Source organism: Scyliorhinus canicula, chromosome 1 (genome assembly GCF_902713615.1).
Source record: "Scyliorhinus canicula chromosome 1, sScyCan1.1, whole genome shotgun sequence".
In the NCBI taxonomy this organism is placed as follows: Eukaryota; Metazoa; Chordata; class Chondrichthyes; order Carcharhiniformes; family Scyliorhinidae; genus Scyliorhinus; species Scyliorhinus canicula.
This window is the reverse complement of record NC_052146.1, coordinates 277804080-277823360: the sequence shown is the minus strand read 5'-3', so window position 1 is coordinate 277823360 and position 19281 is coordinate 277804080. Positions and strand designations below refer to the sequence as shown.

Sequence of the window (19281 nt, the reverse complement as noted above, 5' to 3'; positions counted from 1 at the left end):
AAATAGGAGTCAGGTTTAGATAAAGGATCTGGATCGGCGCAGGCTGGGAGGGCTGAAGGGCCTGTTCCTGTGCTGTAATTTTCTTTGTTCTTTGACTAAGGATATAATTCAATTTCTAGCCCAGCTCCATTCAAGCCTATGCCATATTTGGAGAAAAAAGATGGCCGCCCTGCAATCACTCCCGTGTCAGGCAACACCACAATCCCAGAACGAATTAGGGAGAAACTTCTTTACCCAGAGAATGGTGAAAATGTGGAGCACGCTACCACATGGAAGAGTTACGATGAATAGCATATATGTTCCTAATGGGTAACTAGATACCACATGAGGGAGAAAGAAGTATTAGGATATGTTGGTAGGATTCGATGAGGCTGGGTGAGAAGAGGCCCATGCAAATGTAAACACGGACCAATTGAGCCAAGTGACAAGTTTCTATGTTCAAGGGTTCAAGCATCATGTTATTACCAAAATAAATATTTTCAAAAAAGTCTCTTTGCCACTTACCCAATGCTCCCTGGCAGATGTCCGTGCGTGAAGCTTCTCCAACAATAAATTTGGGGTCCGCACACAGGTCCTGAAGTGATAAACAAATTAAGAAGGGATTTAATGTTAATTTCTTGAGGCAAAACAAGAGAAGGGACTGAAAAATGGGAATTTGCTAATTAAAGGAGTTTGCAATGTTACCAAGGGAAAGGTGCACTGTTGAACAATTTTATTTTTTGCATAGTTATCTACCAGATGCAGCAGAAGCTTGATCTTGGTTTCGGACAAGGCTCGGCACAACATCGAAGGCCGAAGCGCCTGCTCTGTGCTGTACTGTTCTATGTTCTATATTAAGCACATGGTTCAAAACGCACAAGCGTTCTCTTCATTAACCATGGGAAAACAATTAATTTCCAATGTTAGCTTTCTATAGCTTCTTCCAAAGAAACAAATAATTCTGTGCCAAATTCTGGGTTGTGGGTCATGAGCCATTGGGAATGGTTTTGAAAGTGCCTCAACTCATTTTTGTTCTTAAGATAAAGATAGATAGTTTTTTGAAGAGTAAAGGGATGAAGGGTTATGGTGTTCGGGCCAGAAAGTGGAGCTGAGTCCGCAAAAGATCATCCATGATCTGATTGAATGGCGGAGCAGGCTCGAGGGGCCAGGTGGCCTACTCCTGCTCCTAATTCTTATGTTCTTATTCACACGTGGAAGCTTACACCCTGCAGACTGACATCCCAATAGATTGGGCTCAATTTAGATTCTGGGCTATTATATGGTTTTAGAAACTCTTATTGGGACATGAGCTTCTGACTTTAAAAAAATATATAAATTGAAATGTACTTTCAGTTACAGAATGCTCAATGAGTGGTAAATCTTGGCTGAAGTATAATTTGTCCATCAAGCTCACAACTCTTGAACCAATATAATTTTGTTCTTTGTTCAACTTTTATTTTTGGGCGAACAAAGGAAAAGACTGAAAGGTTGGGAGTTTGATTCTTTGCCCCTGCCCAGCAAACTTCAATGAAATTCCAAACTACAACTTTGCCCCCATACAGACAGGTGGATCCAAAGGTTGGGAGAACAATAAGCAGCAAGGACAAGTCCATTGCAGACCCAATCATTTTTGTGCTGTAGACAAGAGTCTGTTTTCTCTGCATTCCTGAAGTTCAGACAAATGCTGTTAATTCAATAGAGTTTTAAAAACTTTCTTTTGATAATATTCCTAACGTTGGGAGCTCTAAAAACACAAATAAAAAAACTTTTTTCCTTCTGATAATATCAGGCACTTTTAATGCATCGTATCTTTGGCAATTTCCTTAATCATAAAGATGAAATCATAATTAAGAACCACACTGATGCCATTCAGAGAAATGTCATTTAATCCCTACAGTGCAGGTGGCTATTCGGCCCATCAAGTAAGCACCAAGTCTCCAAAGAGCACTCTATAGGCCTACACCCCGTCCTATCCCCATAACGTGTGCTCGATCATGGCCAATCCACCTAACCACCAAAGAGTGTTGAGTCTGTGGAATTCATTACCACAGGAAGTAGTTGATGCTAAAACTTTGAATATATTCAAGAGGCGGCTGGATATGGCACTTGGGGAGAATGGGATCAAAGGCTATGGGGAGAAAGAATCTTTGGACTGTGGGAGGAAACTGCAGCACCCGTAGGAAACCCACACAGACACAGGGAGAACATGCAAACTCCACACAGTCAGTCCACTCAAGGCTGAATACGAACTGTATGACTATAATTCCCATTTTAAAATTAGGACCTACAGAATGGATCTGGGGAATGCAGCTCATTGGCTGCCACAATTCGTTGAATTGGCATTGCAGCCAACACTATCTAGGCTGCACACCTTTATTTTGAAACTGTGCTCCTTGGTTTCTACATTATAGTGGCATAGTGGTTAGCTCTGCTGCCTCACAGCACAAGAGACCCAGATTCAATTCCGGCCTCAGGTCACTGTCTGCGTGGAGTTTCCACTTTCTCCCCGTGTCTGTGTGGGTTTCCTCCGGGTGCTCCGGTTTCCTCCCACAGTCCAAAGATATGCGTGTTAGGTGGATTGGCCATGCTAAATTGCTCCTTAGTGTCCAAAAGGTTAGGTAGATAGATAGATAGAACAGTACAGCACAGAACAGGCCCTTCGGCCCTCAATGTTGTGCCGAGCAATGATCACCCTACTCAAACCCACGTACCCACCCTATACCCGTAACCCAACAACCCCCCCCCCCCCCAACCTTACTTTTTAGGACACTACGGGCAATTTAGCATGGCCAATCCACCTAACCCGCACATCTTTGGACTGTGGGAGGAAACCAGAGCACCCGGAGGAAACCCACGCACACACGGGGAGGACGTACAGACTCCGCACAGACAGTGACCCAGCCGGGAATCGAACCTGGGACCCTGGAGCTGTGAAGCATTTATGCTAACCACCATGCTACCGTGCTGCCCATGGTTAGATGGGGTTACTGTATTACGGGAATACGGTGGAGTCATGACCTTAAGTAGGGTGCTCTTTCCAAGGGCTGGTGCAGACCGGTGGGCCAAATGGCCTCCTTCTACACTGTAAATTCTATGATTCCCCATTAGAGGAAATATCCCCTCAGCGTCTATCCACTCAAGCCTCTCAAAATCATTTTTTAATAAGAGCACCTCTCATTCTTCCAAACTCCAATGAGTTCAGAAGAATGAGTGGTGATCTTATTAAAACAACCCCTTTCCTCCAGGAAGCAGCCTAACAAACCTTCTCTGAGCTGCTTCCAAAGCAATATAATCCCTGCTCAAGTAAGGAGGCTAAAACTCTGCACACTACTCTAGGTGTGGTCTAACCAGTTGTACCAAAACTTCCCAACTTTTATATTCCGCCCCCTCTTGCAATAAAGCCAACATTCCATTTGCCTTCCTAATTACTTGCTGTACCTGCATGCTAGCTTTTTGTGAGTCATATAAGACAAGGACATGACAATGTACTGAAATCTGAACAATTACCGAACTACAAGCATGACTTGCACTGTACCAACACAATATTACTTACAAACAGCCAGCAGTTGTGACTCACAAGTTTCCCTTTGGTCCTGTCCGGTCGGGAGCAGCTACAACCCCGCACTTAAAAATTGTTTACTATGGGTAGGAAAGACTCCATGTGGGGTGGGTGAGTGAGGGGAAAAGAAATGCAGTGCCGCCCTTCAAACTTGGGGCTATAATACCAGACTGCTGAAGGCATTTAAAGCACACCACTGCAAGCTAAGTCTTGGAAAATGACCATTTAGCAGTTTGAACACTTCGCTCAAATAAGAACAAATGCCGAAAGATAGCTTTATTATTCACCCTCCACCCTAGATATGTCTAAAAGCCTAGAATCCTGCCTTCATTTTGCTTCTTTTTAACAAATATTTTTATTCAACATTTTTTGATAAATATAGAACAGTAAAATAAGAAAAACAAACCCAAAAAAGCAACATCATCCCCTCGCCCCCGGAACCCCGCCTCCTCCCAAACAGCTGACGGCAACAAGCTCTTTAAAGTACAGAATGAATGGCTGCCATCTTTTGTAGAACCCCTCAATTGCACCCCTAATGGTGAACTCAATTTTCGCCACGGTGCAGAAACTCATAAGATCCCCCAGCCATACCGAGGCCTTGGATGAAGGAGCTGACCTCCACTCCAACAGAACTCGCCTGCGAACAATCAGCGAGACCAAGGCGAAGACATTCACCCCCCGCACCTGTCTGCAGATCCGGCAGGTCCAATACCCCAAATAAGGCGCCGAGGAGAATCGCCGATATGGTGCTGAAGAAGGAATCTCACCAGCTCAGGACGTGCCCAGACCATATGCACCCCCCGGGCCCCTCCCACAGCGCTCTCACAAATCCTCCACCATCTCAAACAGCCGATTCATCCTAACCCATGGTAAACATGCCTGTCCTTCCACCTTTAATTGTATACAGCCAAGCCTCACGCACAAGGAAGTGGAACATAGATACATAGAAGATAGGGGCAGGAGGAGGCCTTTTGGCCCTTCGAGCCTGCTCCGCCATTTATCACGATCATAGCTGATCATCCAACTCATTAGACTAATCCTGCTTTCTCCCCAGAGCCTTTGATTCCATTCTCCCCAAGTGCCATATCCAGCCACCTCTTGAATATATTCAAAAGTTTTAGCATCAACTACTTCCTGTGGTAATGAATTCCACAGGCTCACCACTCTTTGGTGTTCACCCATCACATAACACCGCCTCCTCCAATTCCACCCTCATCTCCTGCTCTCACTTGGCCTTAATTCCCTCCAGGGGTGCAGCATCCTCCACTAAGATCCTCCTGAAAAATTCCAGAAGTACTCCCCTCCTCCGTCCAATAAGCGACAAAATATTTTCCAACAGCGACAATGGCGGCACTACCGGGAATGTTAGGAAAGTCTTCCACGCAAAGTCCCGAACCTGCAGATACCTAATATTTTTTGACTGCAAAATCCTAAACCTCTCTGACAGCTCCTCTAAAATCACAAACCGCCCCTCCAGAAACAAAAGCCTCATTCCATCCACCCCCTTGTCCTCCCAGCCACTGAACCTGGCATCCAGCCTTGCCAGCTCGCACATGTGATTCGCATAAATCGGCACCATCTTCGCCATCACTCCCAATTTAAAATGCTGCCGCAATTGTCTCCATAATTTTAATCTAGCGGCCACCACTGGGTTAGCCGAAAATTTCACTGGTGGGAACGGACGTGAGGCCGACGCCAATGGACGTGAGGCCGCCAGGCTGCTCTTACCCCCGACATGAACCTGACTCCATCTTCACCCACACTGCCTCCTGGTCCCTGTCCCAGCCCAACAGCTTCTCCGCATTCGCAGACCACAATAGTATATCAGGCTAGGTAATGCCAAACCCCTGACACTGCACCAGCCCAACACCTTCTCCGCATTCGCAGACCACAATAGTATATCAGGCTAGGTAATGCCAACCCTCCGACTGCTGGCCCCTCTGCACTTTTCCGAATCCTGGCTACCTGGCCCGCCCAAATGAAGGATGAGATCAATCTCTCCATCCCCACAAAAAACGTTTTTGGTCAAATAAAAACGAAAAAACTGGCAGAATGTTCATCTACACAGATTGATTTTGTCCTGCCAAAGATAGAGGGAGGCTATCCCACCTCTGTAGATCGACCTTAACCCCTACTCCCCAGACAGGTAAAGTTTAATTTACGAAGCCAGGCCCATCCCGAGCCACCTGCACCCACTGAAGTGAGGGCATGACAAACGGAATTACAACACCCCCAGGTTATCTGCCTTCCCCGATGGGGAAACTGAAAAATCCTCACTTTTCTCCAAACTTAGCTTGTATCTGGATAAATCCTCAAACTGCTTCCACAGGGTCGTCATGTTCCCCCATTGTGGGGATCAGATCCGCAACGTACAGTAACAGATAGTCAGTGTACAGGGGCACCCTGTGCTGCACCCCCCTCCCTCACTATCCCCCTCCGAATTGCTCGAAGCCATGGCCAAAGGCTCAATCGCCAATGCGAATAGGAGAGGGGACAAGGGCACCCTGCCTCTGCCTCGTCCCCCTTTGCAAATGGAAACATTTTGAGCTCACATTATTCGCCGGGGACAGTGGCCTTAGGTTCCTTATACAGTAACTTAACCCAAGAGACACGCCAATTGCGGGGTTGTCACTTTTATTTTTAAAGAAGGGGAAGCCAGGGAAAGACACTCTCACCCACCCCAGATAAAGCTGCGTAGATTAAGCACAAATTATTAGTCAGAATATAGTTCAAATGAACGAGGTAATAAATCAATGAACAATTAAGCATAGTTTGGGTTTTGGTTTCAATTTGTACCCTTTTAATCACATTTTAGTTAGGTCTTTTAAATTTAAGTTGTGATTTGTTCAAGGCTTTGAGAGGGCATGGCCCCTTTCAAATTGGTCCCTGGCTTCATTTCACTCAGTTTGTTTGGTTCAATGAAAATAGTTGGCAAGCTCAATACCTTTGGGCGCCTCCACTCGACATCCCGGGTTTTGAAGGAGCCCGGTCCCAGTTCATTGTGGCCCAGCGCCGAAGGACAGGCGGGGAAGGACTCGTCACAGAACAGGCTCCCGGTCTCCAGGCACTGCTGCCGGAGAGCCTCGTAATCCTGCCGGAGGAACTTGACGGGCTGCCCGTAGGAGCCGATACCCGCCGCCTGGTCCCTCAGCTTCTTGATCCTCGAAGCCATCCCTGACATAATGACGCCGCGCTGCAGGAGTCTCGGGTGGGTGAAAGTGTGTGGACGGGTCGCTGGAAAAGCAGCACCAGATTCGCCCCTGGCCTGGATGGGATCGCACCGCAGGGAGACTTGCTCTCCTTGTTCTTGTGGTGCACTGTCAGAGCTGGGTGCGGCTGCACCTGCACCGAGGCGTGGGGAGAGTTTTCGTAATCTTCCCACCGCCCATTGCCACAGCGAACAGGACACGTTTGCAGCCACTGGGCTGCGATCCTGGCGTGACCAAGGGCGGCAGCGCCATTTACCAACACGCTGTTGTGTGGTTAATCAATGCTTGCCTGGGAATGAGACATTAAACTGCCCTGCCTCCGTTTCATCAAGCACATGCACCTTCTGTCGGTGCTGATGAAAATGTATTTTGAAAACATCACGGGACAAAAGCGAAGGATAAATTAACACATTTCCTCAGGTTACACACCCAGTTGCTGGCTTTGGAATCGTAGGAGAGGATTGATTCTATTTGCTATTAGGGCTTATTATTGAGATATTGGTTGCAATACTATAACAGCATCTGCTCCCCTCCCCCATTCATTCTGGGGACGTGGACGCCACTGCCAAGGCCAACTTTATGCCCCCTCCAATCAGTGTTGAGAAGATAGTGCTAGGGCTGCGTTACAGCAGCCCAAATGGGCAAAATGCTGTCTTGCCAATGTTGCCACATCTCCAAAAGGAATGGGGGGGGGGGGGGGGGGGAGTGGAAGATAGTGGGGGAGGTACTCCCACATTATTGTTCGGTAGGCAATCACAGGCGTCTGATTCAGTGATGTGGAGGAATGGTGATGAACTTTCAAGTAAGTCAGCATTACCTGTAACTTGGAAGGTAGTGTTTTTCATGTGCCTGTTGTCCTTCAAGATGGTCGAGGTTGCGGGCTTGGGAGATGCTGTCGGTTTAAATGTCGCAGACACAAAGCAATCTAATAAAATCTTCCCCGGTTAACATCCATTGTGTGAAACAGACATTTGTACCTTCTATCCATCTAACACCTTTCGAACCAGCCCATTCAAAAATTTGGACAAATTACATCTCTGCTTCCACAGGCCAGAGTTTTCTTCCATAGACACAAATGATCCTTCCATCCCTCGGGCAAATGAGCCAAGACAGTGATCGCCAGTAGGGCATTCAACAATGGAGCATGCCACAGCTCTGCCTGATCCTCACCCAATATCTATTTGCACCAATTTTACAAATAATGATCAGAAGCACGAACCAAGTGTAAGTTTACATTACAGTTGTTTTAATTAAGTTTGTTTGGAATCACTAGCTTTCGGAGCGCAGCTCCTTCAAGGCGTTGTAAGACTTCTTACTGTGCGCACCACAGTCCAACGCCAGCATTTCCACATCTTAATTAAGTTGGGGATGGGCTCCCACCATCAACATCTTTTTAAAAGTCATACCTGCTAGAAGGTATTTTGAATAACATTAACCGCTTCTTATTTTTCTTGTCAATTTCAGTTAATAATAATCATAATAATCTTTATTATTATCACAAGTAGGCTTACATTAACACTGCAATGAAGTTTCTGTGAAAAGCCCCTAGTCGCCACACTCCGGCGCCTGATCGGGTACACAGAGGGAGAATTCAGAATGTCTTATTCACCTAACAGCACGTCTTTCGGGACTTGTGGGAGGACCCGGAGGAAACCCACGCAGACACGGGCAGAACATGCAGACTGCGCACAGACAGTGACCCAAGCTGGGAATCGAGCCTGTAATCCTGGTGCTGTGAAGCAACAGTGCTAACCACTGTGCTACTGTGCATTGCTATGTAAAAATATTTTTTCTCGTAAAAATGTGTGCTAACATCATAGTAGTGAACAAAATACACTGAAGCTCTGTTCAAATGGATAGGGTGGAAGTCTTTGGATCTGAGAAGTTTCAATCCAATTCCAAAATTCTAGTCAATGCCAGTCCACAACACATCAATTTCCCACCTACTGTAACTTTAATTGGCAGGTATTCAATTCCATTTGTAATTCCACAGAAACTCAAGCAGTCTGTACCTGCAGGCAGTAAGAGCATGGACAACTTTCAGGTTTGGGCTGATAAGTGGCAGGTAACATTTGTGCCACAGGAATGCCAGGCAATAAACAATTGTCCAAAGAGGAAGAATGCCATCGGGAAGATGGTGGCGGAGTGATAATGCCGCTAAACTAATGATCTAGAAACCCAGGCTCTTTGGTTCACAGGTTCAAATCCAACCACGGCAGCTTGTGAAATTTAAATTCAATTAATAAATCTGGATATAAAGCTAGTCTCGGTGACCATGGCAACTACTATTGGTTGTCGTCAAAACACATCATCTTCACTATTTTAAGGAGTGGTGCGGTGGCACAGTGGTTAGCACTGCTGCCTCACAGCACCAGAGACCTGGGTGACTGGCTGTGTGGACGGGTTTCATCCCACAGTTCATAAATGTACAGGTTAGGTGGATTTTCCATGCTGAATTGCTTCTGACTGTCTAAAGGTTAGGTGGGGTTACGGGAAAATGTGGGGGTGTGGTCCTAGGTAGGGTGCTCTTTCAGAGGGTTGGTATAGACTTGATGGGCCAAATGGCCTTCTTCCGCACTGTGGGGATTCCATGATCATTCCTTCTTGACATTCAACAGGTATTGTCAATGCTGAATCTCTCACCATCAAAATCATGACCAGGAACTGAACTAGGCCAGCCATATAAATACTGTGGCTCCAAGAGCAGGTGAAAGGTCGGGGATACTGCGGGAGAGTAACTCACCTCCTGACTCCCCAAAGTCTGTTCGCCATCAATAAGGCAGAAGTTAGAAGTATGATGGAATACTCTCCACTTGCCTGGATGAGTGCAGCTCCAGCTTACACTGAAGAAGCTTGACACCATCCAGAACAAAGTCACCTGATTGACTGCCACCTTAACATTCATTTCCTTCACACCAGCACACAGTGTCAGCAGTGTGTACCACCTAGAAGATGTACTGCAGCAACTCACCAAGGCTCCTTTGACCTCCAAACTTGTGAGCTCTACAACCTGCAACAGTGGTTCGCAAAGTGGGGGGGCGGTACCCCTGAGGGTACAGCACATGTCTATAGGGGAATTTAAAGAGAAATTGTGTAATGATGGGTTCCCCATTTAACTTGAGTCTACATTCACTGAATAGAGCTGCCCCTTTTTGTTTCAGCGCAGTTACAGCGCATGCACAGTCATTTGTTTTTAGAAATTTAAAGTACCCAATTATTTTTTTTCCAATTAAGGGGCAATTTAGCATGGCCAATCCACCTAACCAGAACATTTTTGGGTTGTGGGGGTGAAACCCACACAGACATGGGGAGAATGTGCAAACTCCACACGGACAGTGATCCAGGGCCGGGATTCGAATCCGGGTCCTCAGCGCCGCAGTCCCAGTGCTAACCACTGCGCCACATGCCGCCCATGCACAGTCATTTTTAGTAGCAAACAGCTGCTTTGCTTGCTCGAACCTTCTCACTCAACTCTTTCCTCTCCCGATTCTCCCACTCGCCTCTTCCTGTCCCGACTCTCCCACTCGCCTCTTCCCTCTCCTGACTCTCCCACTCGCCTCTTCCCTCTCCCGACTCCCACTTGCCTCTCCCGACTTTCCCACTCGCCTACTCTGTCTCCCGACCCTCCCACTCACTGCTTTCCTCTCCCGACACTCCCACTCGCCTCTTCCCTCTCCTGGACCCCTCCTCCCCACTCGTCTCTTCGGTTTCCCGTCTCTCCCACTCACCTCTTCGCTCTCCTGATCCTCTCACTCCCTACTTCCCTCACCCAACTCTCCCACTTCCTACTTCCCTCTCCCGACTCTCCCACTCACCTCTTCCCTCTCCTGACTCTCCCACTCACCTCTTCCCTCTCCTGACTCTCCCACTCACCTCTTCACCTCCCGACTCTCCCACTCAACTCTTCCTCTCCTGACTCTCTCACTCACCTCTTCCCTCTCCTGACTCTCCCACTCACCTCTTCCCTCTCCTGACTCTCCCACTCACCTCTTCCCTCTCCTGACTCTCCCACTCACCTCTTCCTCTCCTGACTCTCCCACTCAACTCTTCCTCTCCTGACTCTCTCACTCACCTCTTCCCTCTCCTGACCCATTCACTGATACCCTCTCCCAACCTCTCACTCACTGCTTCCTTCACCCAACCCTCCCACTCCTTCCATCTCCCAACCCGCCCACTCCCTACCTCCCTCTCCCGACTCTCTCATCCATCTCTTCCTTTCCCTGTCCCACTCCGGGCCGTCCCACTCACTGCTTCCCTCTCTCGACCTTCCCATTTGCCTCTTCTCTCTCCCGACCCTCCCACTCATCATTGCTCTCTGCGACCACTCCTGCTCCCGATTTCCCACTCGCACCTTCACGCTCACTGCTTCCTGTGACACTCCCATTCTCTGCTCCCCTCTCCCGACTCTCCCACTTTCCACTTCCTTTCTTGACCCTCCTGCTTTCCTCCCCTGAGCTTTCTCTGCCCCTCTTGCCTCCCTGACCCTCTCACTTTCCCCTCCCAACATGTCTGCTTGCCGCTTCCTTTCCTGACCCCTCTCGCTTTCCACTTGCTACACCTCTCCTGAGCCCTTGCACACAGCATGAGGGAGAGAGCAGGGTGGGAAGTGGGAAGCAGCTAATGGGAGGCCGGAAATGGGAGTCAGGAGAAGCAACGATTGGAGGCTGGAAGCTACAAAAACAAGCTCATCCATCAATATCAATCACAAGTGAAACATTCATATTGCAGACAACAGTTTACCTGTAATGTGCAATCATGATGATTTATAAAATGTGTGGTCATTAATGTCTGGGTAATTAAAAAAGAAACTGCCGGTAGAGATATTCAAAAAGCAAGGGCGGCATGGTGGCACAGTAGTTAGCATTGCTGCCTCACGGCGCCAAGACCCTGGGTTCGATCCCGGCCCCAGGTTACTGTCCGTGTGGGGTTTGCACATTCACCCCGTGTCTGCGTGGGTCTCACCCCCACAACCCAAAGATGTGCAGGGTAGGTGGATTAGCCATGTTAAATTGCCCCTTAATTGAAAAAAAAAGAGATACTCAAAAAGTTGATAAATCTGAATAAAGTTACAAGACCAAAAACATTTGTGAATACTGGCATCAAAGAAAAAGAGCAGGAGATGATTGGGAATACCACTGGCAGGAGGTTCACTTCCTCGCCACACACCACCTGACTTGGAACTATATCACCGTTCCTTCACTGTTGCAACGACTGTCTGGAACCCCCTCTCTAACAGCACTGTGGACGTACCTACACCACATGGACTGCAGTACTTCAAGGTGGTTCACCACCATCTGCACAAGGACAATTAGGCATGGGTAATAAATGCTCACCTTGTCAGTAAGAAGTCTTACAACACCAGGTTAAAGTCCAACAGGTTTGTTTCAAACACGAGCTTTCGGAGCACGGCTCCTTCTTCAGGTGAAGAAGGAGCCGTGCTCCGAAAGCTCGTGTTTGAAACAAACCTGTTGGACTTTAACCTGGTGTTGTAAGACTTCTTACTGTGCTCACCCCAGTCCAACGCCGGCATCTCCACATCATGGCACCTTGTCAGTGACACCCACAACCCAAGAACAAATAATAAAACTTTTGCTTGATTCAGTTAGCAGCACTGTTGCCATATGGCCTAGCAAGCCACTCCATTCTATCCAAACGCTACAAAGCAAATAGAAAGGAAATAAACTGGATGGACCACCCAGCACCGACCTAAGCACCGGAAATGACAATGGCAAACCCAGCACTTTCGACCCTGCAAAGTTCTCCTTACTAACATCTGGGAACTTGTGTCAAAATTGGGAAAGCTGTCCCACAGACTAGTCAAGCAACAGCTACCCTCAGCTGATGGATCAATACTCCACCACGTTGAACAACACTTGGAGGAAGCACTGAGGGTGACAAGGATGCAAAATGTACTCAGGATGGGGAACTTCAATGTCCATCATCAAGAGTGGCTCGATAGTACCACCACAGACCAAGCTGGCCGGTTCCTAAAAGACATAGCTGCCAGACGTGGACTGTGGTAGGTGGTGAGGGAACCATCATGAGAGAAAAACATACTTGACCTCATCCTCACTAACCTGCCTGCCACAGGTTTTTCTGCTCGTGACAGTATCGGTCGCAGTGCCCACAGAACAGTCCTTGTGGAGACAAAGTTCCGTCTTCAACTGTACAGGACCTTAGGCCTCATTTGGAATAGTGTGTACAATTCTGGTTGCCACACTACCAGAAGGATGTGGACGCTTTAGAAAGGGTACAGAAGTGGCTTACTCAAGGATGAGCCTGATACAGTTTAAGGTGGTGCACAGGATGACTCGGGCGAGAATGAGTGGGTTCTTTCAGGGGGTAGCAGATGAGTGAGAGAGGTGTGAGCGGGGGCCAACAAATCATGCGCACATGTCTTGGGGTTGTGAAAAATTGGGAAGATTCTGGGCGGGAATGTTCGCGGTCAGGATAGTGGAGGAAGCAGTGGACCCCGGACCCTTTGATGGTGATATTTGGGGTTTCAGAGAAGCCGCAGCTCATGGAGAGGAGGAAGGCCGATGTCTTGGCCTTCGCCTCTCTGATTGCACGGCGACGAATTTTGCTAGAGTGGCGGTCGACTCCGCCACCGGGGGTAGCAGCATGGTTGGGTGACCTGTGTGACTTCCTGCAGTTAGAGAAGATAAAGTATGAGTTAAGGGGCCCAAGCAGGAGTGTTCGAGAAAAGGTGGGGGATGTTTGTGTTTGACGAGCTGTTCGTCGTGGGGGGGTTGGTGAAAAAGCAGGAAAATCTGTACAAATTGTAGCGTTGATTGTTGGGAAGAATGTTTCCTGGGGTGTTTATTTGCTGTAACCTGCTTTGATACAAGTTTGAATAAAATGCGGTTTTTAAAAAAACGCATACTAGGCTTACTAGAATGTTGCCTGGTATGGAGGGCATTCACTATGAGGAGAGGTTAGATAAACTCAGTCTGTTTTCACTGGAACGATGGAGGTTGAGAGGCGACCTGATAGAGGTCTACAAGATTATGAGTGGCATAGACAGAGTGATAGTCAGATGTTCTTTCCTAGGTTAGGAGAGTCAAGTACTAGGGGACATAGGTTCAAAGTGTGTGGGGAAAAGTTTAGAACAGATGTGCGAGGCAAGTTTTTAACACAGACAGCGGTAAATATATGGAACTCGCTGCCTGGGGAGGTGGTGGGAGTAGGTACAATAGCGGCATTTAAGGGGCATCTAGACAAATATATGAATAGGGTGGGAATGGAAGGAAACGGACTCCATATGTGCAGACAGTTTTAGTTTAGGCAAGTACCATGGTCGGCGCAGGCCTGGAGGGCTGAAGGGCCTGTTCCTGTGCTGTATTGTTCTTTGTTCACATTGAGGGTACCCTCCGTCCATCATATTGTTTTGCACAATCTTTTTTTTTTTTTTTTAATTTTTTTTTTCTAACACACCGTATGCCTTCTTTTTTTTTTTTAAATTTAGATTAGCCAATTATTTTTTCTAATTAAGGGGCAATTTAGCGTGGCCAATCCACCTACTCTGCACATTTTTGGGTTGTGGGGGCGAAACCCACGCAGACACGGGGAGAATGTGCAAACTCCACACGGACAGTGACCCAGAGCCGGGATCGAACCTGGGACCTCAGCGCCGTGAGGCGGTTATGCTAACCACTAGGCCACCGTGCTGCCCTTGTTTTGCACAATCACCATGCAAAATGGGATAGATTTCAAACAGATCTAGCAACTCAAGACTGGGCATCCACGAGGCACTGTGGACCATCAGCAGCAGCAGAATTGTACTGAACCACAATCTGTAACCTCATGGCCCAGCAGATCCCGCACTCTACCATTACCATCAATCCAGGGGATCAACCCTGGTTCAATGAAGTATGCAAGAGGGCATGCCAGGAGCAAGACATACCTGAAATGGAGGCTCAACCTTGTGAAGCCAGAACAGAGGAAGAGGCACGGCAAACAACAAAAGCAGCAAGTAATAGACAGCTAAGTGATTCCACAATCAGCGAATCAGATCTAATCTTTGCAGTCAATGACATCTAAACTCATCACCTCCAGTCATGAATGGTGATTGAGAATTAAACAACTTACTGGAGGAAGATGGAGGAACCCAGCACATCTGTGATTGAGACGACTGAAACATTCACAACAATCTTCAACCAGAGGTGCCAAGTGGATGGTCCATCTCGGTCTGCTCCGTAGGTCCTCAGCATCATAGATGTCAGTCTTCAGCCAATTCTATTCACTGCACATGATATCAAGAAGCGGCTAAATGCACTACATACTGCAAAGACTTTGGGCCGTAACAATATTCCGGCAATAGTACTGAAGACCTGTGCTCCAAAACTTGCCATTCCCGTGGCCAAGCTGTTCCAGTATAGCTACAACACTGGCATCTACCCGGCAATGTGGAAGGTTGCCTAGGTGTGACCTGTACATAAGTAGCAGGATAAATCCAACCAAGCCAATTACCCCCTATCAGTCTACTCTCTATCATCAGCAAAGTGATGGAAGGTGTCATCAACAGTGCTATCAAGCGGCACTAACAGCAATAACCTGCTCACTGATACTCAGTTTGAGTTCCGAGGGGGTCCTGACCTTATTACAGCCTTGTTTCAAACATGGCACGGGTCGGGGGCCATTGACAGAGGCCCCCGCAGCGATTCTCCGATGAAAACTAGCCGAGATCCCGACGGCGTGGTTCTAAACCACGTTTTGCCTGTCGGGAACGGCCAGTGGCGGCTGCGGAGTCAGTCCGTGGCCACCCTGGGGGGGCGGGGGCTCCTTCACTGGGGGGGGGGGCCTCATGGACGGCCAGGCTAGTGATTGGGGGCCACCTATCCGCGGGCGAGCGCGGTCTCAGGGGAGCCTATATTTTTGGGCCGGTCCGCGGAGTGAGTCCGCCTTGTCGTACAGGGCGGCCGCTGCTGCTGCGTGTATCCCAACCAGAAGTGCAGGATCCCGTATCGGCAGCCAGAGCTGCGAGGAGTACTCCGGGGCCCTGCCAGCCCCCTTCAGGTCGGAAAATCCCTCTGGACTTTCTTCAGAAAAGTCCAGAGTGAAACACCCGCATTTTGACGCTGGATTGGGGACATAGCCCCATTATTGGAGAATCCCGCCCCAGATTTCTACCCTTTATGTGAAAAACACTTCCTGATTTTACTCACAAATTGTTGGTTTCCATGTTAAGATTGTGTCCCCTTGTTCTGTATCTTCCCAGCAGAAGAGATGGTTCCTTTGTGTCAACCCTATTAATTCCCTTTATCAATGAATTCACCCAACCTTCTAAGCTCAAGGAAACACAAACCAAATGTATGCAATCTATCCTCAGAATGTTTTTTCAGCCCTGATATAATTTTGATAAATCGCCATCGTATTCGATCCAAGGTCAATATATCTTTCCTGGAATCCAGTTCCCAAAACTGAATGCAGCACGGTCGATGGGGTCTGCCCATAGTTCACTTCTTCACTTTTGAATTCCAATCCCTCCAAGATAAGTAGCAAGATTTCATTTGCCCTTTCAAATACATTCTTCGTAGCTGTGCACCCGTATTTTGTGATTGGTGTCCACAGGCGCTAAAAATTATTTTTCACAACTAGAGCTTTTACTCTCTCAGCTTTAAGAAAATATTGCGAATTCTCATGCTCATGGATCAAAGTGGATGAGCTCCCCCTTGCCCACATTGAACCTTAATAGCTTATGGCCATTTGTGACTTCCTTCACCTGTTGACATGATGTACTGGCTCCCCTAACTTAGCATCTGCTGCCACTTTGGAAAACCGACTCGATTCTTTCATCCACGTCTTTATCATATGCATTGAAAAGCTGAGACGCAGATCCCTGGGGTATTTTATCAACTTCAGCAGGAATGTTTTCTAATGTTTTGGGACTGAGGATATTTCTGGACATGTTCTGGACATTACAGTTATAGTGGTTGCAGCCAGAACTTTGCAGAAACTCTTGCTTCCACGCAAGTTGACCTGCACAATTGGATTCGCAACGGGTCGGTCAGAAGCTGTTTATGGATGATGATTTGCAGAAGGCACTTGATAAACGTCCTCATAAGAGACTGCTAACTAAAGTTGAAGGGCATGAAATGAATTGAAGGCAAATGGTTTGACTGAGATTAGGGGAAGGTGATGTCATTGACTGGATGTGACGAGTGGTGTTTGCAAAGGATCTGTGTTGAGGCCTCAATTACTGACCCTATTTAGTAATAATTTAGAGGGTGAGATTAAAAAGCCACATATCCAAATCCAAATTTATCCAAACAGGTGGAACAGGCTGGTGGGGGTTTAATGGCCTACGCCTATGACTGATGCTTCCTATTTAGGTGGTAATCCAAACTCACCACCAGTTGATGTATTTGGGGGTCCAATAACCAATTAAAAGAACAGAAATTAACTAAGGGATAAATTAAATGGGGCCGCTCCTAAAAAACAAATGGAGCCCAGCCCAAAAAGAACAAAGAGGAACGCAAACTTGAAAACATTAAATCAAAATGTGAAAACTAGGGTGGATAAAGCAATCCACCCCCTGCGGCACGGCGTCCACCGTGCACAGGAGGCTCACTCCCAGTTGATAATTGGGCCGTTGTTGGGGTAAATCAATGGAATAATAATTGGAGAGAATCTACCACAGATAGGTGATCCACTCCATCATTTATCACTCTGGCAATAATGTTGAAAATCACTCCCACAGAGTTTTATCACAGAGAATGATGATTCACATTTATTTGCAGCACTTATAATTTTGGGTGTTACTGATTCTAAATGACCTGCGGCTCTCTATCAGTGATGGAAATGAGAAAAATCACAGAAATTTGGACGTGTGTAATGTTTATCTGTGTAGACATAAAATGAATGCTAGAATTCCCTTCCCAGCCTCCAGACTGTATAACATGTAGTCCAGGAGAATTACAAGAAGCCATGAGTCGTTATAGTCAAATCACCTTTTCTAACCAATTTTGTTTAGTGCTGACCTACTTTTGGTCAATGTAATTTTTTGAATGTAGTTATGATACCTCAGTTTGTGAAAATCTGCTCAAGTGCTCCAGGTATAGATATCACATGTCACAGCAGATATACCTGAAGCTACACAATTGGTTCCTGTAGACATCCATATGCCCAATCTCTGTTTTACCGAATTCCACATATAATAGTGCTGGGGTACACCAATTCTGAATTGAGTTACTTAATATATATGATGACTCAATAATCGAGAAGTGAAAAATTACTGAAGGAAATTAGGTAAGAGGAGGGTGTAGCTCCCGAAAGATTACTCATTACAAGTTCTTTTAAATCTGAGAAATCAGATCAACACCATACATTTTCAATTTGCTCCAGGGAGTGCGTCAATTTGTCATACAAACTCTGATTTGAACAATCACCAAGGCATGTTCAATGATTTGCTAAAACAAGTTGTTTTTGTTAATTATACAAGCTGGGATGTGATTTACAGATAAAGTCGCCCCTGTTTGAACTAGGGTTGGGAATCATGTAGGAAGTGTGCACTGTCATGATATACAGACATGCAGACAATGATATACAGATAGCCACAGGTAGACAGCTAATGAACACAGAGAACAGGACATGACCAATGAACAGGCAGGACACTCAGGGGTGGTATCTCACTATAAAAGGCATGAGGCACTCACACTCCGCCTCTTTCCACTGATGAACATCTACAGAGTGAGTCAGGGTGTATTTACAGTATCGCACCTCCAGCGCAACGTCATCCCAAACCTGGCCTCACACACCACGGCCCTATGAAACCTGGTAATAAAGTCCACTGGGTTTGAGTGGAAGGCAGCACATCAGGCAAAGTGGTTGTAGCTGGAAGCCAAGCTCACCACTGCACCCGTCTCAGCATTTTTCAACCCAGACAAGAAGACGAAGATCTTGACAGATGCGAGCCAGGATGTCATTGGTGCGGTGCTGCTTCAACGCAATGACACTTCATCCTGGGCACCGGTAGCCCACGCATCGAGAGCCATGATGCCCACCGAAACAAGGTATGCGCAAATAGAGAAGGAATGCCTGGGTCTTCTCACTGGCATTCTAAAGTTTCATGACTATGTCTACTGCCTGCCGACATTCACTGTCGAGATGGATCATAGGCCTCTGGTCCACATTATCCACAAGGACCTGAACGACATGACAACATGACACCTCAGTTGCAGCGCATCCTCCTCAAACTCAGAAGGTATGACTTTGGCTTAGTGTACACGCCTAGAAGGGAGCTCATCATCGCTACTGCATTGTCCCGCTCCATCACACTGCCTAGTGAACCACTGGAAATCATCCCGAAGATTGAATCACAGGTGCAGCTGTGTGCTAGCACCCTCCCGACGACTGATGAGAAGGTGGTTCGTATCCGCGAGGAGACAGCCAAAGACCCCCTCTTACAGCGTGTCATGCACCACCTCGCCAATGGCTGGCAGAAATGAAATGAAATGAAAATCGCTTATTGTCACGAGTAGGCTTCAATGAAGTTACTGTGAAAAGCCCCTAGTTGCCACATTCCGGCGCCTGTTC

At 47.2% G+C, this 19281-nt stretch overlaps 1 protein-coding gene across 1 annotated transcript in view; it reads right to left on the bottom strand.

The window, feature by feature from the left end:
• The window catches only part of LOC119974703 (calpain-2 catalytic subunit-like), a 91955-nt gene extending 85039 nt beyond the window's left edge, over nucleotides 1–6916 (bottom strand). Inside the window, exons 1-2 of the mRNA XM_038813848.1 lie at nucleotides 6483–6916; nucleotides 505–574 (exon numbers count right to left, since the gene is read on the bottom strand). Of these exons, the coding sequence (XP_038669776.1) occupies nucleotides 505–574; nucleotides 6483–6719 (307 nt within the window). The 5' untranslated portion in view covers nucleotides 6720–6916. The remainder of the gene's footprint in view (nucleotides 1–504; nucleotides 575–6482) is intronic.
• Between the last annotated feature and the right edge of the window lie 12365 nt (nucleotides 6917–19281).